General features: G+C 47.4%; 1 protein-coding gene across 1 annotated transcript in view; it reads right to left on the bottom strand.

Moving 5' to 3' along the window:
- Window positions 1-24453, bottom strand: part of tex11 (testis expressed 11) — a 300617-nt gene that overhangs the window by 184075 nt on the left and 92089 nt on the right. The window contains exons 12-13 of the mRNA XM_085992186.1: window positions 21766-21841; window positions 20661-20812 (exon numbers count right to left, since the gene is read on the bottom strand). Of these exons, the coding sequence (XP_085848312.1) occupies window positions 20661-20812; window positions 21766-21841 (228 nt within the window). The remainder of the gene's footprint in view (window positions 1-20660; window positions 20813-21765; window positions 21842-24453) is intronic.

Raw genomic sequence — 24453 nt, 5'->3', positions numbered from 1 at the left:
ATCCAGTGTCACCTCATTGGAAGAGCCTCTTTCACCAGTGACATATTGCTTCGGTCATCTCTATTTCACCTGCCATCTATTCCATCAGCATGGATGCCATTTATACTGTCTCACCTTGGTCCTCAGAATCTGACCACAATGAGCCCCAACACCAGCAGCACCAGGCACACCAGCACCAACCTTCTCTGCAATCACCTGATGCTGCTCAGGAGAGAGGGCATCAGCACCCGAGCATATTGCTGCCCGGGAGGCCAGGGATGGCCTCATCATGGCCAGATTTACTTCACTTGACGCTGTACACCCATATGGCTGCCACATGATGCGCTAAGTTGGCACCACCCCACAGCAACACCATAAAGCATTCCTGCAATAACCAAGCCACTTATTTCACACTCACTACCATTGCTGGAGGTACCGTTATGTCTCACCACTCACGGCAACTCACTAAGCCACTTAACAAAGGTGCACACAAATCTGTCAAAGTGGTTAAAATAAAGACTTTTATGTTTGACGGCACATTAACGGAAACTTTACATAAACATTGGATAAAACATCCAAGTGGCTACCCTTGTGAATCTACTTGTGTGTCATCCTTCTCTTCCACGTGCTTCTAGCCCTGTGGCTTCAGCAGAAGTAGAGGCAGCGTGCACCTTGCTGCACATCAGTGGGGCCATAAGGACCCACATTTACGCTGACATCCCTCCTAGAGAGGAGGTCTATGAGCCTCTGCCATCTATTCTCCATAGATAGCCATCTATTCTCCATAGAGGCCATGTGCTCCAGTGAGTGGCGCATTGCTGCTCCATCCTATCCATGGAGGAGCCTAGTCACCATCGCCTGCGACACGGTGGTGCTCATGTTGGAGATGGACTCCTCCATTCTCTGAACATTTGCAGACATCGCGCTGGTAAAACTTGTCAGAGCCCCTGTACTTCTTCCTGCACCTCCAGGATCACCTTCTTTCTGGATGATCCCAGAGGCTCAGTGTCTGTATGCAGCGGAGCAGAGCTTGGAGTGTCCTGCGTCCTCCGGCGAGGAGTCTCCTCCACTGTCCCCATCTCCACCATCTGCTCTTGCTCACTTGTGAGTTGTGAGACACCAGGTGACAACACAACTCTATCTCGCGTGGCACCCACCGATGTGTGTGTATCTGTGCTGCTGCTGGGTGCGTTTATGTCTGGTGACGATGCGCCCTCAGTGGCTGGAGACTCCTCTGAGGCGTCGTCTTCCTCTTTCTCCTGGACAGTGGAGGGAGGGAGAGCCTCTTGATGGACCTGTGGGAGAGAAAAGAGATGAGATAGATATGTCATGTGAAGAATGGGTACAGGTACTATTGTGCACATGATGACTATTCAGTGGCTGCTGACCATCAGTGCCCACATGAGTGACTGATGTATGCCATGTAGCTGTATGATATGTAATTCTGTCACCAGTTTGCTGAAATGTCCCCCTCTCTCCGTCTCCCACCTCTAGCTGCTCGGCGACTCCAGATATTTCTAAAGCAACCTCCTCTGCTGTTGTAAGGTTTGAAATGATGGAGGGCCACTGCCAGTTCTCTCCCTCTTCTTTTGGGCTCTCTTTACCTGCAAGGAGGGAAAGAACAGAAGGTTGAGTGAGAGTGATGGAATGAGTGTAAGGAATGGATGGGTTAGATCATTAGAGGGTGACTATAATGGAGTGGAGTGCCAAAGCTAAGTGGCCACCTTGTGTGTTGTTAGTTGGTATGATTGCACTAGGATGAGGGTGAGTTTGAGCAGTGGCTAATGAGATCATAATCATAATAATCATAATCATAATCAACTTTATTGTCATTGTTAGTGCAAAAGTGCAGTACAACGAAATGTAGGCTTGCGGCTCCCGAGAGTGTACATTTAGATTAAGACATTTAAACATTCAACATTCATTTGGCTTGTAATACATTAACATAAACATAATAAAGTGCATTGGCAAATGTGCAGGCTTTAGAGTTTATTTGTGGAGTTCAGTAGGATGACAGCCCTGGGAAAGCTGTTCCTAAATCTGGTCGTTCGGGTGCGAATACATCCGTAGCGTCTCCCAGATGGCAGGGGGGCGAACAGACTGTGGCTGGGGTGGGTAGGGTCTTTGATGATGGTCAGTGACCTCCGTAAACAGCGTTTCTGGTAGATGTTCTCTATGGTCGGTAGCCGGGTGCCGGTAATGCGTTGGGCAGTTTTGACTACCCGCTGCAGGGGATGGGGATGTGATAATGTAGATAGAGTCAATGGCCTAGAAATTCACTTGCTTGCGCCACCAGTTTGCGCCCAAAGAGGCCACTCAGAGGCTTTAGCGCCGCTGGCCACAACCACCGCGATATTTAGCGGGGCGCTAATGGCGGCGTTAGCCTGTAGCGCTGCACCGCCACCGATGACGTCATCGGTGTGCGCAGCACCCCGCTATTGCCCCGCTGGCCATATTTGGTCACGCCCGCCTCCTCCGCGCCGGCCGCAAATAGCGACCGGTACACAGGGGCCTACCTGTGGCGGTAGTGGGGCGAGTTAAGGTGGAGGTGCGGCCGGCCGCTTTTTTGGCGGCCGCCTGCCCGCACCTCCGTCCCCGGCCTCCTACATCCCCCCACCCCCCCCCCCCCGCGGCATTGCCGGCTGTTTCCCGAGAGCCCGGCACTTCTCCTTGGTGCCGGGCTCATTTGCCGGCACTCGCGAGCGGGGATCACGCTGTTGCAGGCACCTCCCCCTTAACAGTGGGGGGAAGGCCTGCAGTACTGCAGCCTGCTGTGCCGCAGCGGGTGGCGCTGCGGCACTTTGAGCACCGATATTCAGTCTCAGCGCCCCAAGCGGGGCGCCGAAACCCTTGTTTAGCGGCCGGCTTCCACTTGGGGCGCTGAAACTGAATATTCCAATGGCGCAAGTGGCTCCGCGCGCAGCGGTAATTCCGGCGCCCAGGCGAGCTGGGCGCCCCAAACTGAATTTTTAGCCAATAGAGTTATACAGCAAAGAAAAAGGCTCTTCGGCCCATCGTGTCCGCGCCAGCCATCAAGCCCTGTCTATTCTAATCCCATTTTCCAGCACTTGGTCCGTAGCATTGTATGCTATGGCGTTTCAAGTGCTCATCTAAATGCTTTGTGAATGTTGTGAGGGTTCCTGCCTCTACCACCATTTCAGGCAGTGAGTTCCAGATTCCAACCACCCTCTGGGTGAAAAAGTTTTTCCTCAAATCCCCTCTAAACCTCCTGCCTCTTACCTTGAAACTATGCCCCCTGGTTATTGACCCCTCTACTAAGGGGAAAAGTTCCTTTCTATCTACCCTACCTATGCCCCTCATCCCTATCTATGCCCCTCATAATTTTGTACACCTCAATCAGGTCCCCCCTCAGCCTTCTCTGCTCTAAGGTAAACAACCCCAGCCTGTCCAGTCTCTCTTCATAGACGAAGCGCTCCAGCCCAGGTAATATCCTGGTGATTCTCCTCTGCACCCTCTCCAATGCAATCACATCCCTCCTATAGTGTGTCGGCCAGAACTGCACACAGTATTCCAGCTGTGGCCTAACCAGCGTTTTGTACAGCTCCATCATAACCTCCCTGCTCTTATATTCTATGCCTCGGCTAATGAAGGCAAGTATCCCATATGCCCTTTTAACCACCTTATCTACCTGTCCTGCTGCCTTCAGGGATCTATGTACATGCACACCAAGGTCCCTCTGATCCTCTGCCCTTCCTAGGGTCCTGCCATTCATTGGCCCAGGAATTCCCGCGGGTGTAAGCCCCCGACCTGCACTTACCTTGTGCGCCGGCCGTTGAGCTGTGGGCCCCCGTGGAATTCTGATCCGGGGCCTGCTCCAGCTGCCGGCACGCAGTGCTTGCGTATCCCAGGGGCTCAGATAGTTCGAAGCGTCCCCTGGGATCACGTGGGCCATGGGGAGCCAATCGGAACAGGGAATGCTCCATTCATAAGTTTGACAGGAAGTACTGTCAAAACTTAGAAATACTACGGGCCCCAAAACATTACTAAATCTTCAAATAAATTTTTTAAAAAACATCACATTTTTTAAATAAACTATAAATTACAAGAAATAACGATTTTAAACAATAATTTAAATTTTTGAAAAACAATAATTTTATTTTCTAATGGGGCTAAAAATAAACTTACCTTTCTTTAAAGTATTTAAAAATAATAAACCTGTGGAAAAAATGTTTTAATTTTAATTAATTCACCACTTACCTTGTAAAAAGCAGGCCTTTCAGGGGAACGGAAGTGCCGGTTTCCCGCGCATGCGCAGTGCATGCAGGAAACCGGCACTTCCATTGGGCCTACAGGTGAGTACCCCGTGCGTACTCACCCGTGGAGACCTGAATTTCTGGGCCATTGTGTATTCCCTTGCCTTGTAGTCCATCCGAAATGCATCACCTCACACTTTTCAGGGTTAAATTCCATTTGCCACTGTTCTGCCCATCTAACCATCCCGTCTATATCGTCCTGTAGCCTGAGGCTTCCCTCCTTGCTATTTACCACTCCACCAATTTTCGTGTCATAGAAACATAGAAACATAGAGATAGGAACAGGAGTAGGCCATTCGGCCCTTCGAGCCTGCTCCGCCATTCAATGAGATCATGGCTGATCTTCGTCTGAGATCATAGCTGATCTTACCAGTTCAGTACCCCGTCCCCGCCTTATCTCCGTAACCCTTAATCCCCTTAGCCTTCAGAAATATATCCAATTCTCTCTTGAAAATATTTATTGAATTAGCCTTCGCAGCCCTCTGTGGCAGGGAATTCCACAGGCTCACCACTCTTTGAGTGAAGAAATTCTTCCTCATCTCTGTTTTAAATGATTTGCCCGCTATTTTTAGACTGTGGCCCCTGGTTCTGTGCTCCCCGGCCATTGGAAACATTCTCTCTGAATTCAGCCTGTCCAGGCCTGCCATAATTTTATATGTTTCGATGAGATCCCCTCTCAATCTTCTAAACTCCAGTGAGTACAAGCCCAAACTATTTAATCTCTCTTCGTAGGTCATCCCCGCCATTCCAGGTATCAGCCTGGTGAATCGCCGTTGCACTCTTTCCATGGCAAGAACATCCTTCCGCAGATGGGGCGACCAAAACTGTACACAATACTCCAGATGCGGTCTCACCAGCACCTTGTACAGCTGTAGTAAGGTATCCCTATTCCTATACTCGAACCTGTCATCTGCAAACTTACTGATCATACCTCTTACATTCATATCTAAATCATTAATGTACACCACAAACAGCAAAGGACCCAGCACCGATCCCTGCGGTACACCATTGGACACAGGCTTCTAGTCAAAAAAACAACCTTCGACCATCACCCTCTGCCTCCTGCCACTAAGTCAATTTTGGATCCAATGTGCTAAATTGCCCTGGATCCCATGGGTTCTTACCTTCTTGACCAGTATCCCATGTGGGACTTTGTCAAAAGCCTTACTGAAGTCCATGTAGACTACATCAACTGCACTACCCTCATTCACACACCTAGTCACCCCCTCGAAAATTCAATCAAATTGGTCAGACATGAACTCACCCCTGACAAATCCATGCTGACTATCCCTGATTAATCCCTGCCTCTCCAAGTGGAGACTAATTCTGTCCCTTAGAATTTTTTCCAATAATTTCCCTACCACTGATGTTAGGTTCACTGGCCTGCAATTCCCTGGTTTAGCCCTACTACCCTTCTTGAACAATGGTACTACGTTAGCTAATCTCCAGTCCTCTGCACCTCCCCTGTGGCAAGAGAGGTTCTGAAAATTTGTGTCAGAACCCCTGCAATCTCCTCCCTTGCCTCACACAGCAGCCTGGGATACATCCAGTCAGGGCCTGGGGATTTATCCACTTTTAAGCCCGCTAAAACCGCTAGTACCTCCTCCCTCTCAATGCTAATTTGTTCAAGTATATCACAATCCCCCTGTCTGATTTCTATGCCTACATCACCCTTTTCCATAGTGAACACAGATGCAAAATATTAATTTAAAACCTCACCGACATCTTCCGGCTCTACACACAGATTGCCACTTTGGTCCCCAATGGGCCCTACTCTTTCCCTGGTTATCCTCTTGCCCTTAATATACTTATAAAACACCTTGGGATTTTCCTTTATTTTGCCCGCCAGTGTTTTTTTATGCCCCCTCTTCGCTCTCCTAATTTCTTTTTATTTATTTATTTATTTTTTAAATTTTTTTAAGTACCCCCCTGCACTTTCTATACTCCTCTAGGGCTTCCACTGTTTTTAGTTCTTTGTATCTGCCAAAAGCCTCCCTTTTTTTCCCTAATCCATTCTTGTATATCCCTTGACATCCAGGGTTCCCTGGGCTTGATCGTCCTACCCTTGACCTTTACGGGAACATTTTGGCATTGTACTCTCTCTATTTCCTTTTTGAAAGACTCCCATTGCTCTGATGTGGATTTTCCTACAAGTAGCTGATCCCAGTCCATTTTTGCCAGATCCTGCCTCATCATATTGAAATCGGCCTTCACCCAATTCAGAACCTTTATTTCCGGTCCATCTTTGTCCTTTTCCATGACTACCTTAAATCTCACCGAATTATGGTCACTGTCACCAAAATCCTCTCCTACTGACACATCTACCACTTGCCCGGCTACATTCCCTAGAATTAGGTCCAGTACCACCCCCTCTCTTGTAGGACTTTCTACATACTGGCTCAAAAAGCTTTCTTGGATGCACTTTAAGAATTCCACGCCCTCTAAGCCTTTCACACTCTGACTATCCCAGTTAATATTGGGGAAGTTGAAATCCCCTACTATTATCACCCTATTATTTCTACACTTCTGAGATTTGCCTACATATCTGGTCCTCTATCTCCCCCTGACTGTTTGGGGGCCTACACTCCCAGCAAAGTGCTTGCCCCCTTTTTGTTTTTAAGTTCTACCCATATGGCCTCATTAGAGGAACCTGCTAAGATATCATCCCTCCTTACAGCAGTAATTGACTCCTTGATTAATATTGCGACACCCCTGTAAAGTCTGTGGGTTGTTTAGTTAATTAATACACAGACTACCAGGGTAACTTAAAACAGGACTTTACTATTCGAAGGTCAGGGCGAATCTGCCCCATAAATCCTGACACCGCACTTATATACCGGTGTGGTCACCGTCGGTATTACAGTATACAGAAGCCAACAAGTAGTGCAACACCTAAAGTAGTTCTCTTAAAGGTGGACGGTTACATACAATAGTTCTCTTAAAGGTAGACGGGTACATACACTACAATCCTCCCTTTTTAGCTTACAACATACTGATTCCCCATTAAACATACATTATAACATATATACAACTTTATGCAAGACAGTTCACAGATTCAGTCTCTCTGGAGGTTTCCGGACTCTGTCCGGATAACGCCTCGGTGGTGTCATAACTCCCGGCGGGGTAGTAGGTGCTTCTGGCAAGGTCGATTCGGCTTGAAGGACAGTGTCAGGTTCATCTGATTCCAGTATTACCAGATCGGAGGTAGGTGTTCTGGGTATCTCTGTCTCAACATTAACCGTGTAAGGTGGTGGAGTAGGTTGGCCATTTGTGGCTGACCCTATGATCTGGTCAACATGGCGCCTTATTATACTGTCCCCAATGTCCACCGTATACATCAACAGCCCTAGCCTTTTTCCAATAGTTTCAGGCTGCCATTTCTCGGTACGGTAGTCCCGGGCCAAAACTTGTTGACCTATCTGAAAAGATCTAGTTGGCCTTTCATTCATGCCCTGGAATTGCCGGTTCTCTACGTCCCTTCTGACGTTTGGCTTAAGCAAATCCAGCCGGCATCTTAGTCGTCTATTAAAAAACATCATGGCGGGAGTTTGATTTGTGACCGCATGTGTTGCATTCCTGTACGCCAACAAGAAGCTATCCACCTTATGTTGTAAGTTAATGGCTTCATTACCCATGGCCTTTATGGCCTTCTTGAAGGTCTGGACAAACCTTTCAGCCAATCCATTGGAGGCGGGATGGTATGGGGCTGACGTGTAGTGCTTAACCCCATTGCTCTTTAAGAATTTCTTGAATTCTTCGGACACAAATTGCGGTCCATTATCAGAACAGATCTGTTCCGGCAGCCCATTCCTAGCAAACATGGTCCTTAACACTGTGATGGTTTTTTCCGTGGTGGTGGTGGACATTTTTATTACCTCCGGCCACTTGGAGTGTGCATCCACCGCTATTAGAAACATTGAGTCCATAAATGGACCAGCAAAGTCGATGTGTACCCTTTGCCAAGGAGATGAGGGCCACTCCCATGGATGCAGAGGAGCCTGTGGTGGCGCGTTTTGGACCTTCTGGCATCCTAGACAGCTCTTAGTGATTTCTTCGATGTCCCCATCAATGCCTGGCCACCACACAAACGCTCTTGCTAGGTTCTTCATTTCCACTCCACCCAGATGTCCCTCGTGCAGCTCCTTTAACACCTTCTGTTGAAGTTTGGGTGGAATCACCACTCTAGATCCACACATCAGGGTTCCTCGACACACTGACAGCTGTTCTTTTCTCTGCGAAAATGCTGGCAGCGTTGGTTCGCCCTGTGCTGGCCATCCCTCCACCGTTAAATCATAGACTCGTGAGAGAGTCGGGTCATTTCTTGTTTCGTTTTCGATCATCGAATTTGTTACTGGTAGACATTCCACTATGGATGAGTGGAACATCTCTACCGGGTCCACTGTAGTCGCTTCTTCTACTATCGGCAATGGCAAGCGCGATAACCCATCAGCATTTCCATGCTGTTTGGACCTTTTGTATTCGATGTCATATTGGTGTGCCCCAAGTAACACGGACCACCTCTGTAACCTTTGCGCTGTCATGGTGGAAACGGCCTTGTTAGGGTTGAATATGGACACCAACGGCTGGTGGTCTGTCAGTAATGTGAACTTCTTGCCCTGCAGGTAATGATTGAATTTCTTTACACCCCACACAAGGCTGAGGGCCTCCCTATCTATTTGAGCATAATTTCGCTCCACGGAGGTCAATGATCGGGACGCGAATGCCACTGGCCTTTCCGAGTCATTTGGTAACTTGTGTGAAAGTACTGCTCCAATTCCATAGGGGGAAGCATCACAAGCTAGACGAAGAGGTAACGTTGGGTTGAAATGAGCCAACACTTCTTCAGAGGTAATCAACGCCTTGCTTCTGCGAAAGGCCTTTTTACATTCCTCACTCCACTTCCATGGTACTTCTTTCCGCAACAGAGCATTCAGCGGATGCAGCACCGTGGATAGATTCGGCAGAAACTTGTGATAATAATTAATCAACCCCAAGAATGATCTTAACTGTGATACGTTTTCCGGAGCGGGGGCCTTCACGACAGCTTCTATCTTGTCAGGTGACTTGTGCAGCCCCTCTCGGTCAATGACATGACCGCAGTACGAGATCCGTTTTTGGAAGAACTCACATTTCTTGCGATTAACTCGAAGGCCATATTCCTTCAACCTAGTGAGCACCAGTTTCAAATTTGTGAGGTGTTCTTACTCGTCTTCTCCCGTAATCAGGATATCGTCTAAGTAACACTGCGTGCTTGGAATTCCTTGTAATACCTGCTCCATGGCCCTCTGCCAAATTGCTGGAGCCGAAGCTACCCCAAAAACCAGTCTATTATAACGGTACAAGCCTCTGTGTGTGTTGATGGTGAGGTACTGACGCGACTCTTCCTCGACTTCCATTTGTAAGTATGCCTGTGCCAGGTCTATCTTGGTGAAGTGTTTCCCTCCAGCCAACGAAGCAAAGATATCTTCAATCCGCGGAAGCGGGTATTGTACCGTGTGAAGCACCGGATTCACTGTGATCTTGAAGTCTCCGCAGATGCGGACCTTCCCCGGTCCCCCTGGCTTGTTACTTGGTGAAGACTTCATGACGGGAACAATGGGCGTGGCCCACTCACTCCAGTCCACTTTTGACAGTACCCCTGATCGTTCAAGTTCTTCCAGTTCTGCCTCCACAGCAGGTCGTATCGCGTAAGGTACCGATCTAGCTTTGAAAAATTTTGGGCTTGCATGTTCTGCAATCTTAACCTTTGCTTTAATTCCTCGCAGTGTTCCCAGTCCTTGCTGGAATACCTCTTTAGCTTCGTCCAATATTCTGGACAACCGTTCAGGTTTGACATCTTCCTTTCCGGAATCTACCGTCATGGTGTTTAGTGAATGCCAGTCTATCTTTATTTTCCTGATCCACTCCCGTCCCAGAAGTGGTGGACCTCCCTCAGGCAACACATACAGGTCCATCCTTTGGTGATCTTTGTCCTTGTATCTCACCTTGACTTCTATCTTTCCGATGGGGTATACTTTGTGCCCCGTGTATGTCTGCAATACTAGTTCCGTATCCCGTAGGGGAATATGCTTGAATAACTTTTTATAATCATGCTTATTCATGACCGTCAATGCCAATCCGGTGTCCACTTCCATTTTCACTTGGAATTTTGCAATCTGTAGTGTGATCCAGATAGCTTGTCGGTCAGCTTCATTACTCACATTGTGAATTCTCAGACTATCCAGTTCCTTGCAGTTGGAGTGTGAGTCCGAATTCTGTTCTTCCGGACTCTTCCTAGTCACCTCATGTACCTTTCTGTACCTCTTTTGTGGTGACTCATTATTGTTGGTCTTCTTTCCTGACCGGCATACCTTAGCTATGTGACCGAGCTTGCCACATTTCCTACATTCCTGGTTTTTAAACCAGCATTGGTTCTGGTCGTGTGTTGTCTTCCCACAACGATAGCATTTCGTTGTACCCGAAGTAATTTGCTGCACACCGAGTGCCGCTGCCTTTAGCTGCATTTCCGCCGTTCCTTTCGCTGCGGCTTCGTTCGATGCAGCAATAAGGACAGCCTTATCAAGTGTAAGATCGTTCTCTTCGAGCAGTCGTTTTTGTGTTTCTTCCTTCGACATTCCGCACACGAATTTGTCTCTGAGTGCCTCTGCCAGATTTTCCCTAAACTGACAGTGTTTCGCTAGCCTACGCAGTTCAATCAGGTACTCCGCGTTGCTTTCCTCTTTCCGTTGCGTTCTCGCGTAAAATTTTGATCGTTCCACTAACACCAATGGTGCGGGGTTAAAATGATCCTTCAGGACAGCAACAATATCATCGAAAGTCTGATCCGCCGGTTTAGCTGGTGCTAGTAGATGCTTCAAGAGCCCGTATGTCTTCGCGCCCATTGAGTTTAGCAAGGTTATAGCTTTGTCATCTTCTTCTATTTTATTGGCCTCACCATAGATCTCAATGCGTTCCACATACGTGGCCCAGTCTTCTACCTCGGAATTAAAATCGTTGATGTTACCACGCTTAGGCATCTTCCTCTCTTCCTGATAACACCACGGATTATTTCTTTAAATTTTCTTTTTTTTTCTTCAAGATGGCGGTTCCCGCGAAAATGGCGGTTTCCCGCGCTTATCTTCTCTCCCCGCCCACTTCAATGGCGGTTCCCCGCTTCTGTCTTCTTCTCCGCCTAATGGCGGCTTCTCGCGTTTCTTCCCCTGGCGGGAGGGGTACACTTTCCCCACGGGCGACGGCCGCTGGCTTTCAGGTTCACAGCCTGCGCGTCGGCTTCAGTGCTTTCCCTTTTCTCGGCAGGGCAACCGGCGCTGGGTACACCCCGTTGACGGCGAACAGTTTCAGCCGCTGGGCTGGCTCTCGCTCAGTTCCCCTTGCTCGGGCTCTGTCTCTCTCCCGCTCGCTCGGCTCTACCGGCGCTGGGTACACCCCGTTGACGGCGAACAGTTTCAGCCGCTGGACTGGCTCTCGCTCAGTCTCCCTTGGTCGGCTCTGCCTCTCCCGCTCGCTCGGCTCCCAATCGCGCCTCCCAGCCCTCTCGCAGTCCGGTGCTTCCCTCCCCGGCTGCGGCTGAGTTTTTATATCTTCCCGCGCCTACGCTCCCGGTCGCAGCACTTCGTGGCTTCGGTCGCTGCCCGGCCTTTTTCGCCGGTCGCGGTCTAGCTGTCTCATGACGCCGTTGCGTCCCCAGCCTGTCTGTACCGCGGCTTCCTTGCTCCACGCTGGCCCAGTCTCAGCGCCTCTGGGCCCGACTTCTGTCCGGCTCCTTTCCCCCTCGACCGTGGTCGAGTGCACCGCCCTTATCCTCCGGTTATTCTTTTTACTTTTCCCTTACTCACCGTGGCCGGCTTGCTTCTCGTGCTGATCGGCTCACTCCTCACCGTGGCAGAAGGGACAGTCAGTGCCTGTTGCTGATGGAAGTCTTTGTCTCTGAATTCTTCCTCCTTTCCAGCTCTGCAGACTCGAGTTTTCTCCCAGCAGAATGACGAGGGCGGTTGCCTCTTCTCGACACTCGTTAACTGCTTCGGAAGTATTGTTGCCGCAGGGTACGATCGGACTCGTCGCCACTGTAAAGTCTGTGGGTTGTTTAGTTAATTAATACACAGACTACCAGAGTAACTTAAAACAGGACTTTACTATTCGAAGGTCAGGGCGAATCTGCCCCATAAATCCTGACACCGCACATATATACCGGTGTGGTCACCGTCGGTATTACAGTATACAGAAGCCAACAAGTAGTGCAACACCTAAAGTAGTTCTCTTAAAGGTGGACGGTTACATACAATAGTTCTCTTAAAGGTAGACGGGTACATACACTACAACCCCCTCCTCTTTTACACCCCCCTCTGTCTCGCCTGAAGATTCTATACCCCGGAATATTGAGCTGCCAGTCCTGCCCCTCCCTCAACCATGTCTCTGTGATAGCAACAATATCATACTCCCATGTGTTCATCAACACCTTCAATTCATCTGCCTTACTTGCAAGACTCCTTGCATTAAAATAAATGCCATCCAGCCTTGCCATACTCCCTTGTGCCGTTACATATTTGCTCTGCCTTCCAGGCTGACTACTACAGCTGCACTCCGGCGGACCTGGCTGAAGCGGCGGCGGCGGCAGAGCTAACTTAAACTGAGGCGGCAGCAGCAGGTAGGCCTCACAGCGGCGGCGGACCTGGGTGAAGCGGCGGCGGCGGAGCGACTACAAGAGACGGCGAGCAGCAGGTAGGCCCCATAGCGGCGGCGGAACTGGGTGAAGCGGCGGCAGCAGCGGAGGTAACTTAAACCGAGGCGGCAGCAGCAGGTAGGCCCCACAGCGGCGGCGGACCTGGGTGAAGCGGCGGAGTGACTACAAGAGGCGGCGTGCAGCAGGTAGGCCCCACAGCAGCGGCAGAATTGGGTGAAGCGGCGGCGCGACTACAAGAGGCGGCGAGCAACAGGTAGGCCCCACAGCGGCGGCGGACTTGGGTGAAGCGGCGGCGGCGGAGCGACTACAGGAGGCGGCGAGCAGCAGGTAGGCCCCACAGCGGCGGCGGACCTGGGTGAAGCGGCGGTGGTGGCGGAGCTAACTTGAAGGGATTCGCAAACAAAACCCCCTACAAACTTAAACCGAGGCGGGAGCAACAGGTACGTTTACCAATCTCAGAGCGGGGGAGAGAGAGAAGTAAAATGTAATTAAGTGTGACGTCACCAGAAAGCAGGTAAGTGATTGGTTGGTGAGTATTTCTCTCTTTCTCCTTTTTTCCAAACTTAAACTCTGTGGTTTATAGTTTCTAAGCTCTCTGTGGTGTAGTGGGGACTGTTGGTAACCAAGGGCCCTCGAGTAGATCATTTAATTGGTGGTATTGATTTGATTCATTTTAATTTAAATTAATTAAAGGGTAAGTCATGGCAGGACAGCTCGGCCCCATAGTGTGCTCCTCCTGCGCTGTGTGGGAAATCAGGGACACTTCCTGTGTCCCTGACGAAAGTGTCCCTGACGACCATGTGTGCAGGAAGTGTATCCAGCTGCAGCTACTGGCAGACCGCATTGCGGCGCTGGAGCTGCGAATGGATACATACTGGACCATTCGCAATGCTGAGGACATCGTGGATAGCACGTTTAATCAGTTGGTCACACCGCAGGTAAAGGTTGCACAGGCAGAAAGGGAATGGGTGACCACCAGGCAGATTAGTAGGTGCAGGCAGGTAGTGCAGGAGTCCCCTGTGGTCATCCCCCTCTCAAACAGATATACCACTTTGGATATTGTTGAGGGGGATGGCTTATCAGAGGAAGGCAGCAGCAACCAACTTGCTGGCACCAGGGGGAGTTCTGCTGCACAGGACAGGAGGAAAAAGAGGGGTAGAGCTACAGTAACAGGGGATTCTATTGTAAGAGGAATAGATAGGCGTTTCTGCAGCCGCAAACGAGACTCTAGGATGGTGTGTTGCCTCCCTGGTGCAAGGGTCAAGGATGTCACAGAGCGGCTGCAGAACATTTTGGAAGGGGAGGGTGAACAGCCAGTTGTCGTGGTGCATATAGGTACCAATGATATAGGTAAAAAAATGGGATGAGGTCCTATAAGCTGAATATAGGGAGTTAGAAGGTAAATTAAAAAATAGGACCTCAAAAGTAGTAATCTCAGGATTGCTAACAGTGCCACGTGCTCGTCAGAGTAGAAATAGAAGGATATTTCAGATGAATACGTGGCTAGAGGAATGGTGCAAGGGGGAGGGATTCAAATTCCTGGGACATTGGAACCGGTTCTGGGGGGAGGTGGGACCAGTACAAATCGGACGGTTTGCACCTGGGCAGGACTGGGACCGATGTCCTAGGGGGAGTATTTCCTAGTGCACTGGGGGAGGGTTTAAACTAAAATGGCAGGGGGTTGCGAACCTGAGCAGGGAGACAGAGGAAAGGGAAACAAGGATAGAAGCAAAAGAAAGGAAGGAGAAAAACAAAGGTGGCAGTCAGAGAAATCAAGGGTTTAAATCAAACATGGCCACAGTAAATAATAATTCTAAAAGGTCTAAGAGCGTTAAAAAAACAAGCCTGAAGGCTTTGTGTCTTAATGCGAGGAGCATTCGTAATAAGGTGAATGAATTAGCTGCGCAAATAGAGGTAAACGAATATAATATGATTGGGATTATGGAAACATGGCTCCAGGGTGATCAAGGCTGGGAACTCAACATTCAGGGGTATTCAATATTCAGGAAAGATAGGCAAAAAGGAAAAGGAGGTGGGGTATCATTGCTGGTTAAAGAGAGGATTAACACAATTGTAAGGAAGGATATTAGCTCTAATGATGTAGAATCTGTATGGGTAGAACTGAGAAACACCAAGGGGCAGAAAACGCTAGTGGGAGTGGTATATAGACCCCCAAACAGTAATGCAGAGGTTGGGGATGGCATTAAACGGGAAATTAGAGAAGCATGCAATAAGGGCACAGCAGATATCATGGGTGACTTTAATCTACATATAGATTGGGCTAACCAAATTAGTAACAATATTGTGGAGGAGGAATTCCTGGAGTGTATACGGGATCGTTTCCTGGACGAATATGTCAAGGAGCCAACTGGAGATCAGGCCATCTTAGACTGGGTATTATGTAATGAGAAAGGATTAATTAGCAATCTTGTTGTGCAAGGCCCCTTGGGGCGGAACGATCATAATATGATCGAACTCTTCATTAAGATGGAGAGTGAAGTAGTTGACTCAGAGACTAGGGTCCTGAATTTAAATAAAGGAAACTACAATGGTATGAGGCGCGAGTTGGGTAGGATTGATTGGGGAATGTCACTCAAAGGGTTGACGGTGGATAGGCAATGGCAAACATTCAAAGATCGCATGGATGAACTACAAAATTTGTTCATCCCAGTTTGGCATAAAAATAAAACAAAAAAGGTGACTCAACCGTGGCTAACAAGGAAAATTAGGGATACCATAAGATCCAAGGAGAGGACATATAAATTGGCCAGAAAAAGCAGTAAACCTAAGGATTGGGAGCAGTTTAGATTCAGCAAAGGAGGTCAAAGGGATTAATTAATAGGGGGAAAATAGAGTATGAGAGTAAGCTTGCAGGGAACATAAAAACTGACTGTAAAAGCTTTTATAGATATGTGAAGAGAAAAAGATTGGTGAAGTCAAGCGTAGGTCTCTTGCAGTCAGAATCAGGGAAATTTATAATGGGCAACAAAGAAACGGCAGACCAATTAAATATATACTTTGGTTCTGTCTTCAGAAAGGAGGACACAAATAACCTCCCAGAGACGTCGGGGAACATAGGGTCTAATGAGAGGGAGGAACTGAATGAAATCAGAATTTGTAGGAAAATGGTGTTAGGGAAATTGACGGGATTGAAGGCCGATAAATCCCCAGGGCCTGATAATCTACATCCTAGGGTACTTAAGGAAGTGGCCCTAGAAATAGTGGATGCATTGCTGGTCATCTTCCAAAATTCGTTAGACTCTGGAACAGTACCCATGGATTGGAGGGTAGCTAATGTTACCCCACTATTCAAAAAAGGTGGTAGAGAGAAAACAGGGAATTATAGACCGGTAAGCCTGACATCGGTAGTGAGGAAAATGCTAGAGTCCATTATAAAAGATGTAATAGCAGAGCACTTGGAAAACAGTGACAGGATCAGACAAAGTCAACATGGATTTACAAAAAGTAAATTGTGGTTGATTAATCTACTGGAATTTTTTGAGGTAAAATAGATAACAGAGAACCAGTGGATGTGATGTATTTGGACTTTCAAAAGGCTTTCGATAAGGTCCCGCATGAGAGATTAGCAGGTAAAGTTAAGGCACATGGGATTGGGGGCAAGGTATTGACTTGGATAGAGAACTGGTTGGCAGACAGAAAGCAAAGAGTTGGAATAAACGGGTCTTTTTCCGAGTGGCAGGCAGTGACTAGTGGGGTACCGCAGGGATCGGTCCTAGGACCCCAGCTAGTCACAATATATATTAATGATCTAGACGAGGGAACTAGATGTAATATCTCCAAGTTTGCAGACGACACAAAGCTGGGTGGGCGTGTGTGCTGTGAGGAGGATGCCGAGGAACTCCAGTATGATTTGGACAGGTTGGGTGATTGGGCAGAAGCATGGCAGATGCAATATAATGTGGATAAATGCGAGGTTATCCACTTTGGTGTCAAAAACAGGAAGGCAGATTATTATCTGAATGGCAATAGATTGGGAAAAGGGGAAATGCAACGAGACCTGGGTGTCCTTGTGCACCAGTCGCTGCAGGTAAGCATGCAGGTGCAGCAGGCAGTTAAGAAGGCAAATGGTATGTTGGCCTTCATAGCGAAAGGGTTTGAGTACAGGAGTAAGGATGTCCTGCTGCAGTTGTACAGGGCCTTGGTGAGACCACACCTTGAGTACTGTGTGCAGTTTTGGTCGCCTTATCTGAGGAAGGATGTTCTTGCCATGGAAGGAGTTCAGCGAAGATTCACAAGGCTGATCCCTGGGATGGCAGGAATGATGTATGAGGAGAGATTGAGTCGATTGGGTTTATACTCGCTGGAGTTTAGAAGAATGAGAGGGGATCTCATCGAAACTTATAAAATTCTGGCAGGTCTGGACAAACTAGATGCAGGTAGAATGTTCCCGATGGTCGGAGAGTCCAGAACCAGGGGTCACAGTCTAAGGATAAGGGGTAAGCCATTTAGGACAGAGATGAGGAAGAATTTCTTCACCCAGAGAGTGGTGAACCTGTGGAATTCTCTACCACAGAAGGCGGTTGAGGCCAAGTCTTTAAATATATTCAAGAAGGAGTTAGATATATTTCTTAGAGCTAAAGGTATCAAGGGATATGGGGAGAATGCAGGTGCGGGGTACTGAGCTTGGATGATCAGCCATGATCTCATTGAATGGTGGAGCAGGCTCGAGGGGCCGAATGGCCTACTCCTGCTCCTATCTTCTATGTTTTTATGTATCCCATTCCCCTGCCAAGTTAGTTTAAACCCCCCCCAACAGCACTAGCAAACCTCCCCGCAAGGATGTTGGTCCCGTTCCGGTTCAGGTGCAGCCCGTCCGACTTGTACAGGTCCCACCTTCCCCAGAAGCAGACCCAGTGATCCAGGAAACTAAAGCCCTCCCTCCTGCACCAACTCTTTAGCCACGCATTCATCTGCTCTATCCTCCTATTCCTATACTCACTAGCACGTGGCACCAGGAGTAATCCAGAGATTACAACCTTTGACGTCCTGCTTTTTAATCTGCTACCCAGCTCCCTAAATTCTTGTTGCAGGACCTCATCCCTCTTTCTAACGATGTCGTTGGTACCAATGTGAACCACGACCTCTGACTGTTCGCCCTCCCCCTTCAGAATGCCCTGCAGCCGTTCAGTGACATCCTTGACCCTGGCACCAGGGAGGCAACATACCATCCTGGAGTCACGTCTGCGGCCACAGAAACGTCTATCTGTTCCCCTTACAATAGAATCCCCTATCACTATTGCTCTCCCACTCTTTTTCCTCCCCTCCTGTGCAGCTGAGCCACTCATAGTGCCACGGACTTGGCTCTTGCTGCATTCCCGAGAAACCATCTCCCCCATCAGTGGGAGAGGGAGATGAACCCAGGGGACTCCTGCACTACCTTCCTAGTTCTTTTACGCTGCCTGGCGGTCACCCATTTCCTGTCTGCCTGTGCACTCTTCACCTGCAGTGTGACCACCTCGTTAAACGTGCTATCCACGAAGAGCTCAGCTTCGCGGATGCTCCACAGTGGCTCCAGCTCCGAAACGCGGATTTCGAGTAGCTGCAGCTGGAAACACTTCCTGCACATGTGTTCACCCTGGACACCTAAAGTGTCCCTGACTTACCTCATAGCACAGGAGGAGCACTCCACGCAGCCGAGCTGCCCTGCCATGTCCTACCCTTAATTTACTCCCTTTAATTCCTTTAAATTAAAGAATATTAAATACATTAGGGACCTTACTTCTCTTTAAACACGAGACCTTACTTTTACTTGAACGACTGGACTGTAGAAATACTTACCAGGTTCTGCTTACCAATCAGCTCCTTCCCTGGTTGTGATGTCACTTTAGCGGTTTCGCAGTTGTTGTTGTTTGACTGCTCCCGCTCTTGGATTCTTTCCTTGGTGTAAAGTAAGAACCAATTCCTACAGGGTGAAAAGTTAGGAAAAACAAAGGCGAAGCAAGGGAGCTCCTCCTTCCACTCCTCACCTAACTCCCTGACTCACCCAACTCGCAGCACTCTGTTCAAACTGCACTCAGTGATAGAGGGATGGGTGGACGTGCAAGGTACGTTGATGTGAGTAAGGATGTGCCGGGGTAGGGTTGGGAAGGCAGAGTGATGCGGATGTGTTGAGAGGCACAGCAGGATGAAGGTGAGTGTGGCTTTGCACTCATGTTTCCTGATCTAATGAGATCATTGAAACGTTTGTGGCACTGCACCCAGGTCCGCCTGACCACATCCCTGCTGGTGACCTCCTCTACAATCTCCAACCAGGCTCTTTTGGTCTCCTGGGGAGGTTCTTCCGCCCACTGGAAGGGAAGAGGACCTCCATGCGTGCTCTGACTCCCTCCATATGCTTATCGGAGAACCTGGGTGCAGCCTTCTGTCTCTGTGCAGTCATTGTCAGTGTTTGCAGCACTCCAATGCTGTAGTGCACTGACAGCACTATGTTACATTGGCATTCAAAGATCCCGGCTGAAAACACATCATCGATAATGTCACCAGACCCGCACCATTTAATTGGGTCGGGTAACGCGCAGGGCAGGCTTAATAGGCCCTATTAAAGGAAAGTAATTTGCAGCAGTGGGATGGAGCCGGCAGTGGGGTCATGACCCGCCACGCCGACCGCCCGCACTGGACCCGTCCAAGTCGGCAAAATTCCGGCCTTGGTGTTGTCCTGCGCTATATGCGTTGGCCCTTCACCTTGGTTCCTCAATAAAAATAATCCTTTCCAATTTGCTCTTTAGTTTATGCCTTTGCCTGAATCCAATTCATTATCCAAAATATTAGAAAAAGGCAACGTACAAACTAACTTGAAAGAAAAATGGGTTGACTGAAGGAGCACCGCAAGAAGTGAAAACAACTGCAGGACACTTTATTTTGAAGAGGATAAAAGGGCAAGACAGCTATAATGGCTCTAATCAATGAAGACTCAATCAACACACATACACATATTTTTGGTAAAGAACAAAGGAAACAAACATTTAAAGAGTTTGATGGCTTTGTGTTTATTAATGGCAAGATTTTTTCAAGCGGTGAATCAGTAAAAAAGTTTCCTCTGAATTTGAGCAAAAAGTCTTAAATTTTGCCACTTCCCACTGTGTCTCCCAGAACAAGTGCAAGAACAACATGTAAGTATGCGTTGGTACATCTTTTATAGCTCTAATCAATATGACTGAAATTTTTCCTTGGCTGGTGTATCATAGGTAAAAATGTGTAAGATAGTCCAAAGGGTTCCCTCATAATGATCAGGAAATGCAAGTGCCCCTCTAAGGTACAGCAGCTGCTCTTTTACTCTGGTATCCCAGATCTCCTTCCACCACCCCCTCCACTCCACCCCCACAGCCTCCATGCTACCAGCACATGGCCTAATTATTTAAATGAGAGGACACTGAAAAATTCTGGCAGAGTCCCTTCCTGTGCCTGTGATACGAAATGCACTGCACGAGCTGCCCCTACACTCTTAATGGAAAATCACCCTGTTTATGTCTAAAGTCTGTTGGAAAATAATGCGGTGTCTAAATTCAACAGTGAGATAACTAAAATGGAATTTGTACTGTTTTCTGACGGTATATTCCAAAATCATATCAATCGGACTAATTTTGAAAATCAGCCCAATGGTGACAAGTGCTCTCCAAGGGAGAAAAGGACAGTGAAAAGCATGTACCTGAACAGTGATTAATATATTACCATAATAAGATTCCCTAATCCTCTTGACAATTTCCTACCTGCAATAATGTCTTCTATTTTCTGCTTGGCAAGGAGCTCCTTGCCTCCCTGCAGCAGTTGTATAAGATGCATCAACAAAACCTTCCCAATGTCATGACAGGTTTCAAACTGCTTGGACAGAGTTGTCAGAAATTCAAAGGACAATGCATCTCTGTTGAAAGCCATGGCGTTAGTTAGTAAGTCAGCTTTACATTCATGTTTTCAGCAATAAGCACTCCTTGTAGTTATCACAATCCAGTACACATGATATCCTGGAAAATCACTAAACCCTGAATTTGCTTATAATCTAAATAGACACAGCCAGGTTCATCAGCATGCCTGCAAGTGACCAAAAAACTAATGTGAATCAATGTTTTCAATGAGGGGTGGAGCTATTATAACTAACTTTTACTATTTCAGCAAGGTTCTCAAAAGGGGGACACAAATGGCCCAGGAAATTTGGTGTGAGATTAAAACTAGCAAAACTCACTCATACCATAATTTCCTGGAACTTCTGCGCAAGAATAATGGCGAATGCAGTAGCTGCGCCATTACCCTATAGCGCAAATATTCAGGAGAATCTGGGCCACAGAGAAAGTGCGGCAGAGGGGCACAAACCCAATGTGAAGGAAAATCTTAAATGAAAGTATTAAAAGATACAAAGGTAAATGTAATCATAATTTTTGATGTATATATTTTGAATGTATGTTTTATTTTGCTTATCTGGGGAAAATGTCAGATGAAAATGATTGGAAACAGATTCCGAGTGATTCAATTGGTTCACCAACAAACTGAAATTGACATAGGAACAATGAATGGGGAGTGTGGACATAAGAATTTGCAATGGGAAAATTTCCCACAAACCTGTAAACACAATAAAAAGTGTCAACTGGACTTAAGGTTTCTGGACAGGAAATGCAGACAGACATAGACGGGTTGATTTTCAGCTTTAGCGCCCAAGTGTTAAGCATCACTTGAGTGGAGCGCAGAAAGAAAAATGTGGCAGCAAGGATCACACATCCCTTACAGAATCCACCTGATGCTCAATGCCCAGATAGTAAAAACAAAAATCTACTGCCTGATTTTTAAATAAGGTACAGATTACAATAAGGGGATTTCACTGACCGGTCATGTTCCATTAGTAGTTTTGCAGCTTCAAGACAAACATCAAGTGATACTTTTCCAAGGAGATCTCTGACTGCTAAAATAAACCAAATTGGCAAACAATAAAAAGACAAAAACAGAATCAGAAAATGTCAGATTTTGTAAACTGACTCAAAATACTCAAACATAGAAACATAGAGGATAGGAGCAGGAGTAGGCCATTCGGCCCCTCGAGCCTGCTCCGCCATTCAATGAGATCATGGCTGATCATCCAAATTCAGTACCCTGTCCCTGCTTTCTCCCCATATCCCTTGATCCCTTTAGCCTCAAGAAATATATCCAACTCTTTCTTGAATATATTTAATGAACTGGCCTCCACCGCCCTCTGTGGCAGAGAATTCCACAGGTTCACCACTCTCTGGGTGAAGAAATTCCTCCTCATTTCAGTCCTAAATGGCTTACCCCTTATCCTTAGACTGTGACCCCTGGTTCTGGACTCCCCGGCCATCCGAAACATCCTTCCTGCATCTAGTCTGTCCAGACCTGACAGAATTTTATAGGTTTCGATGAGATCCCCTCTCAATCTTCTAAACTCCAGTGAGTATAAGCCCAATCGACACAATCTCTCCTCATACGTCATTCCTGCCATCCCAGGTATCAGCCTGGTGAATCTTCGCTGCACTCCCTCCATGGCAAGAACGTCCTTCCTCAGGTAAGGTGACCAAAACTGCACACAATACTCAAGGCGTGGTCTCACCAAGGTCCTGTACAACTGTAGCAAGACATCCTTGTTCCTGTACTCGAACCCTCTTGCTACGAAGGCCAACATACCATTTGCCTTCTTAACCGCCAGCTGCGCCTGCATGCTTACCTTCAGCAACTGGTGCACAATAACACCCAGGTCTCTTTGCACTTCCCCTTCTCCCAATCTATTGCCATTCAAATAATAATCTGCCTTCCTGTTTTTGCCACCAAAGTGATTAACCTCACATTTATCCACATTATCGTGCATTTGCCATGTTTCTGCCCAATCACCCAACCTGTCCAAATCGTACTGGAGTTTCACGACATCCTCCTCACAGCTTACCCTCCCACCCAGCTTTGTGTTGTCTGCAAATTTGGAGATATTACATCCAATTCCCTCATCCAGATCATTAATATATATTGTGAACAGCTGGGGTCCTAGGACCGATCCTTGCGGTACCCCACTAGTCACTGCCTGCCACTCGGAAAACGACCCGTTTATTCCAACTCTTTGCTTTCTGTCCGCCAACCAGTTCTCTATCCAAGTCAATACGTTGCCCCCAATCCCATGTGCCTTAATTTTGCAGCTAATCTCTTATGTGGGGCCTTATCGAAAGCCTTCTGAAAGTCCAAATACGCCACATCCACTGGTTCTCCCGTATCTATTTTACCAGTTACATCCTCAAAAAATTCCAGTAGATTAGTCAAGCATGATTTACCTTTTGTAAATCCATGTTGACTTTGTCCGATCCTGTCACTGCTTTCCAAGTGCTCTGCTATTACATCTTTTATAATAGACGCTAGCATTTTCCCCACTACCGATGTCAGGCTTACCGGTCTATAATTCCCCGCTTTTTCTCTACCACCTTTTTTGAATAGTGGGGTAACATTAGCTACCCTCCGATCCATGGGTACCGTTCCAGAGTCTATCGAGTTCTGGAAGATGACCAGCAATGCATCTACTATCTCTAGGGCCACTTCCTTAAGTACCCTGGGATGTAGACCATCAGGCCCTGGGGATTTATCGGCCTTCAGTCCCATCAATTTTCCTAACACCATTTCCCTACAAATACTGATTTCTTTCAGTTCCTCCCTTTCATCAGACCCTATGTTCCCCGGCATCTCTGGGAGGTTATTTGTGTCCTCCTTTGTGAAGACAGAACCAAAGTATGTATTTAGTTGGTCTGCCATTTCCTTGTTTCCCATTAGAAATTCCCCTGATTCTGACTGCAAGGGACCTACGCTTGACTTCACCAATCTTTTTCTCTTCACATATCTATAAAAGCTTTGAGTCAGTTTTTATGTTCCCTGCAAGCTTACTCTCATATTCTATTTTCCCTTTCTTAATTAATCCCTTTGTCCTCCTTTGTTGACTCCTAAACTGCTCCTAATCCTCAGGATTATTGCTTTTTCTGGCCAATTTATATGTCCTCTCCTTGGATCTTATGGTATCCCTAATTTCCCTTGTTAGCCACAGTTGAGTCACCTTTTTTGTTTTATTTTTATGCCAAACTGGGATGAACAATTTCTGTAGCTCATCCATTCGGTCTTTGAATGTTTGCCATTGCCTATCCACCGTCAACCCTTTGAGTGCCATTCCCCAATCAATCCTACCCAACTCGCTCCTCAGACCATCGTAGTTTCCTTTATTTAAATTGAGGACCCTTGTCTCTGAGTCAACTACTTCATTCTCCATCTTAAATGAAGAATTCGATCATATTATGATCACTCCGACCCAAGGGGCCTCGTACAACAAGATTGCTAATTAATCCTTTCTCGTTACATAATGCCCAGTCTAAGATGGCCTGATCTCTGGTTGGTTCCTCGACATATTGGTCCAGGAAACCATCCCGTAAACACTCCAGGAATTCCACCTCCACAGTATTGTTACTAATTTGGTTGGCCCAATCTATATGTAGATTAATGACACCCATGATGACTGCTGTGCCCTTATTGCACGCTTCT

Source organism: Somniosus microcephalus, chromosome 1 (assembly GCF_052327205.1).
Source record: "Somniosus microcephalus isolate GS21.2 chromosome 1, FLI_Smic_1.0, whole genome shotgun sequence".
In the NCBI taxonomy this organism is placed as follows: domain Eukaryota; kingdom Metazoa; phylum Chordata; class Chondrichthyes; order Squaliformes; family Somniosidae; genus Somniosus; species Somniosus microcephalus.
This window is presented reverse-complemented; position numbering and strand designations above follow the sequence as displayed.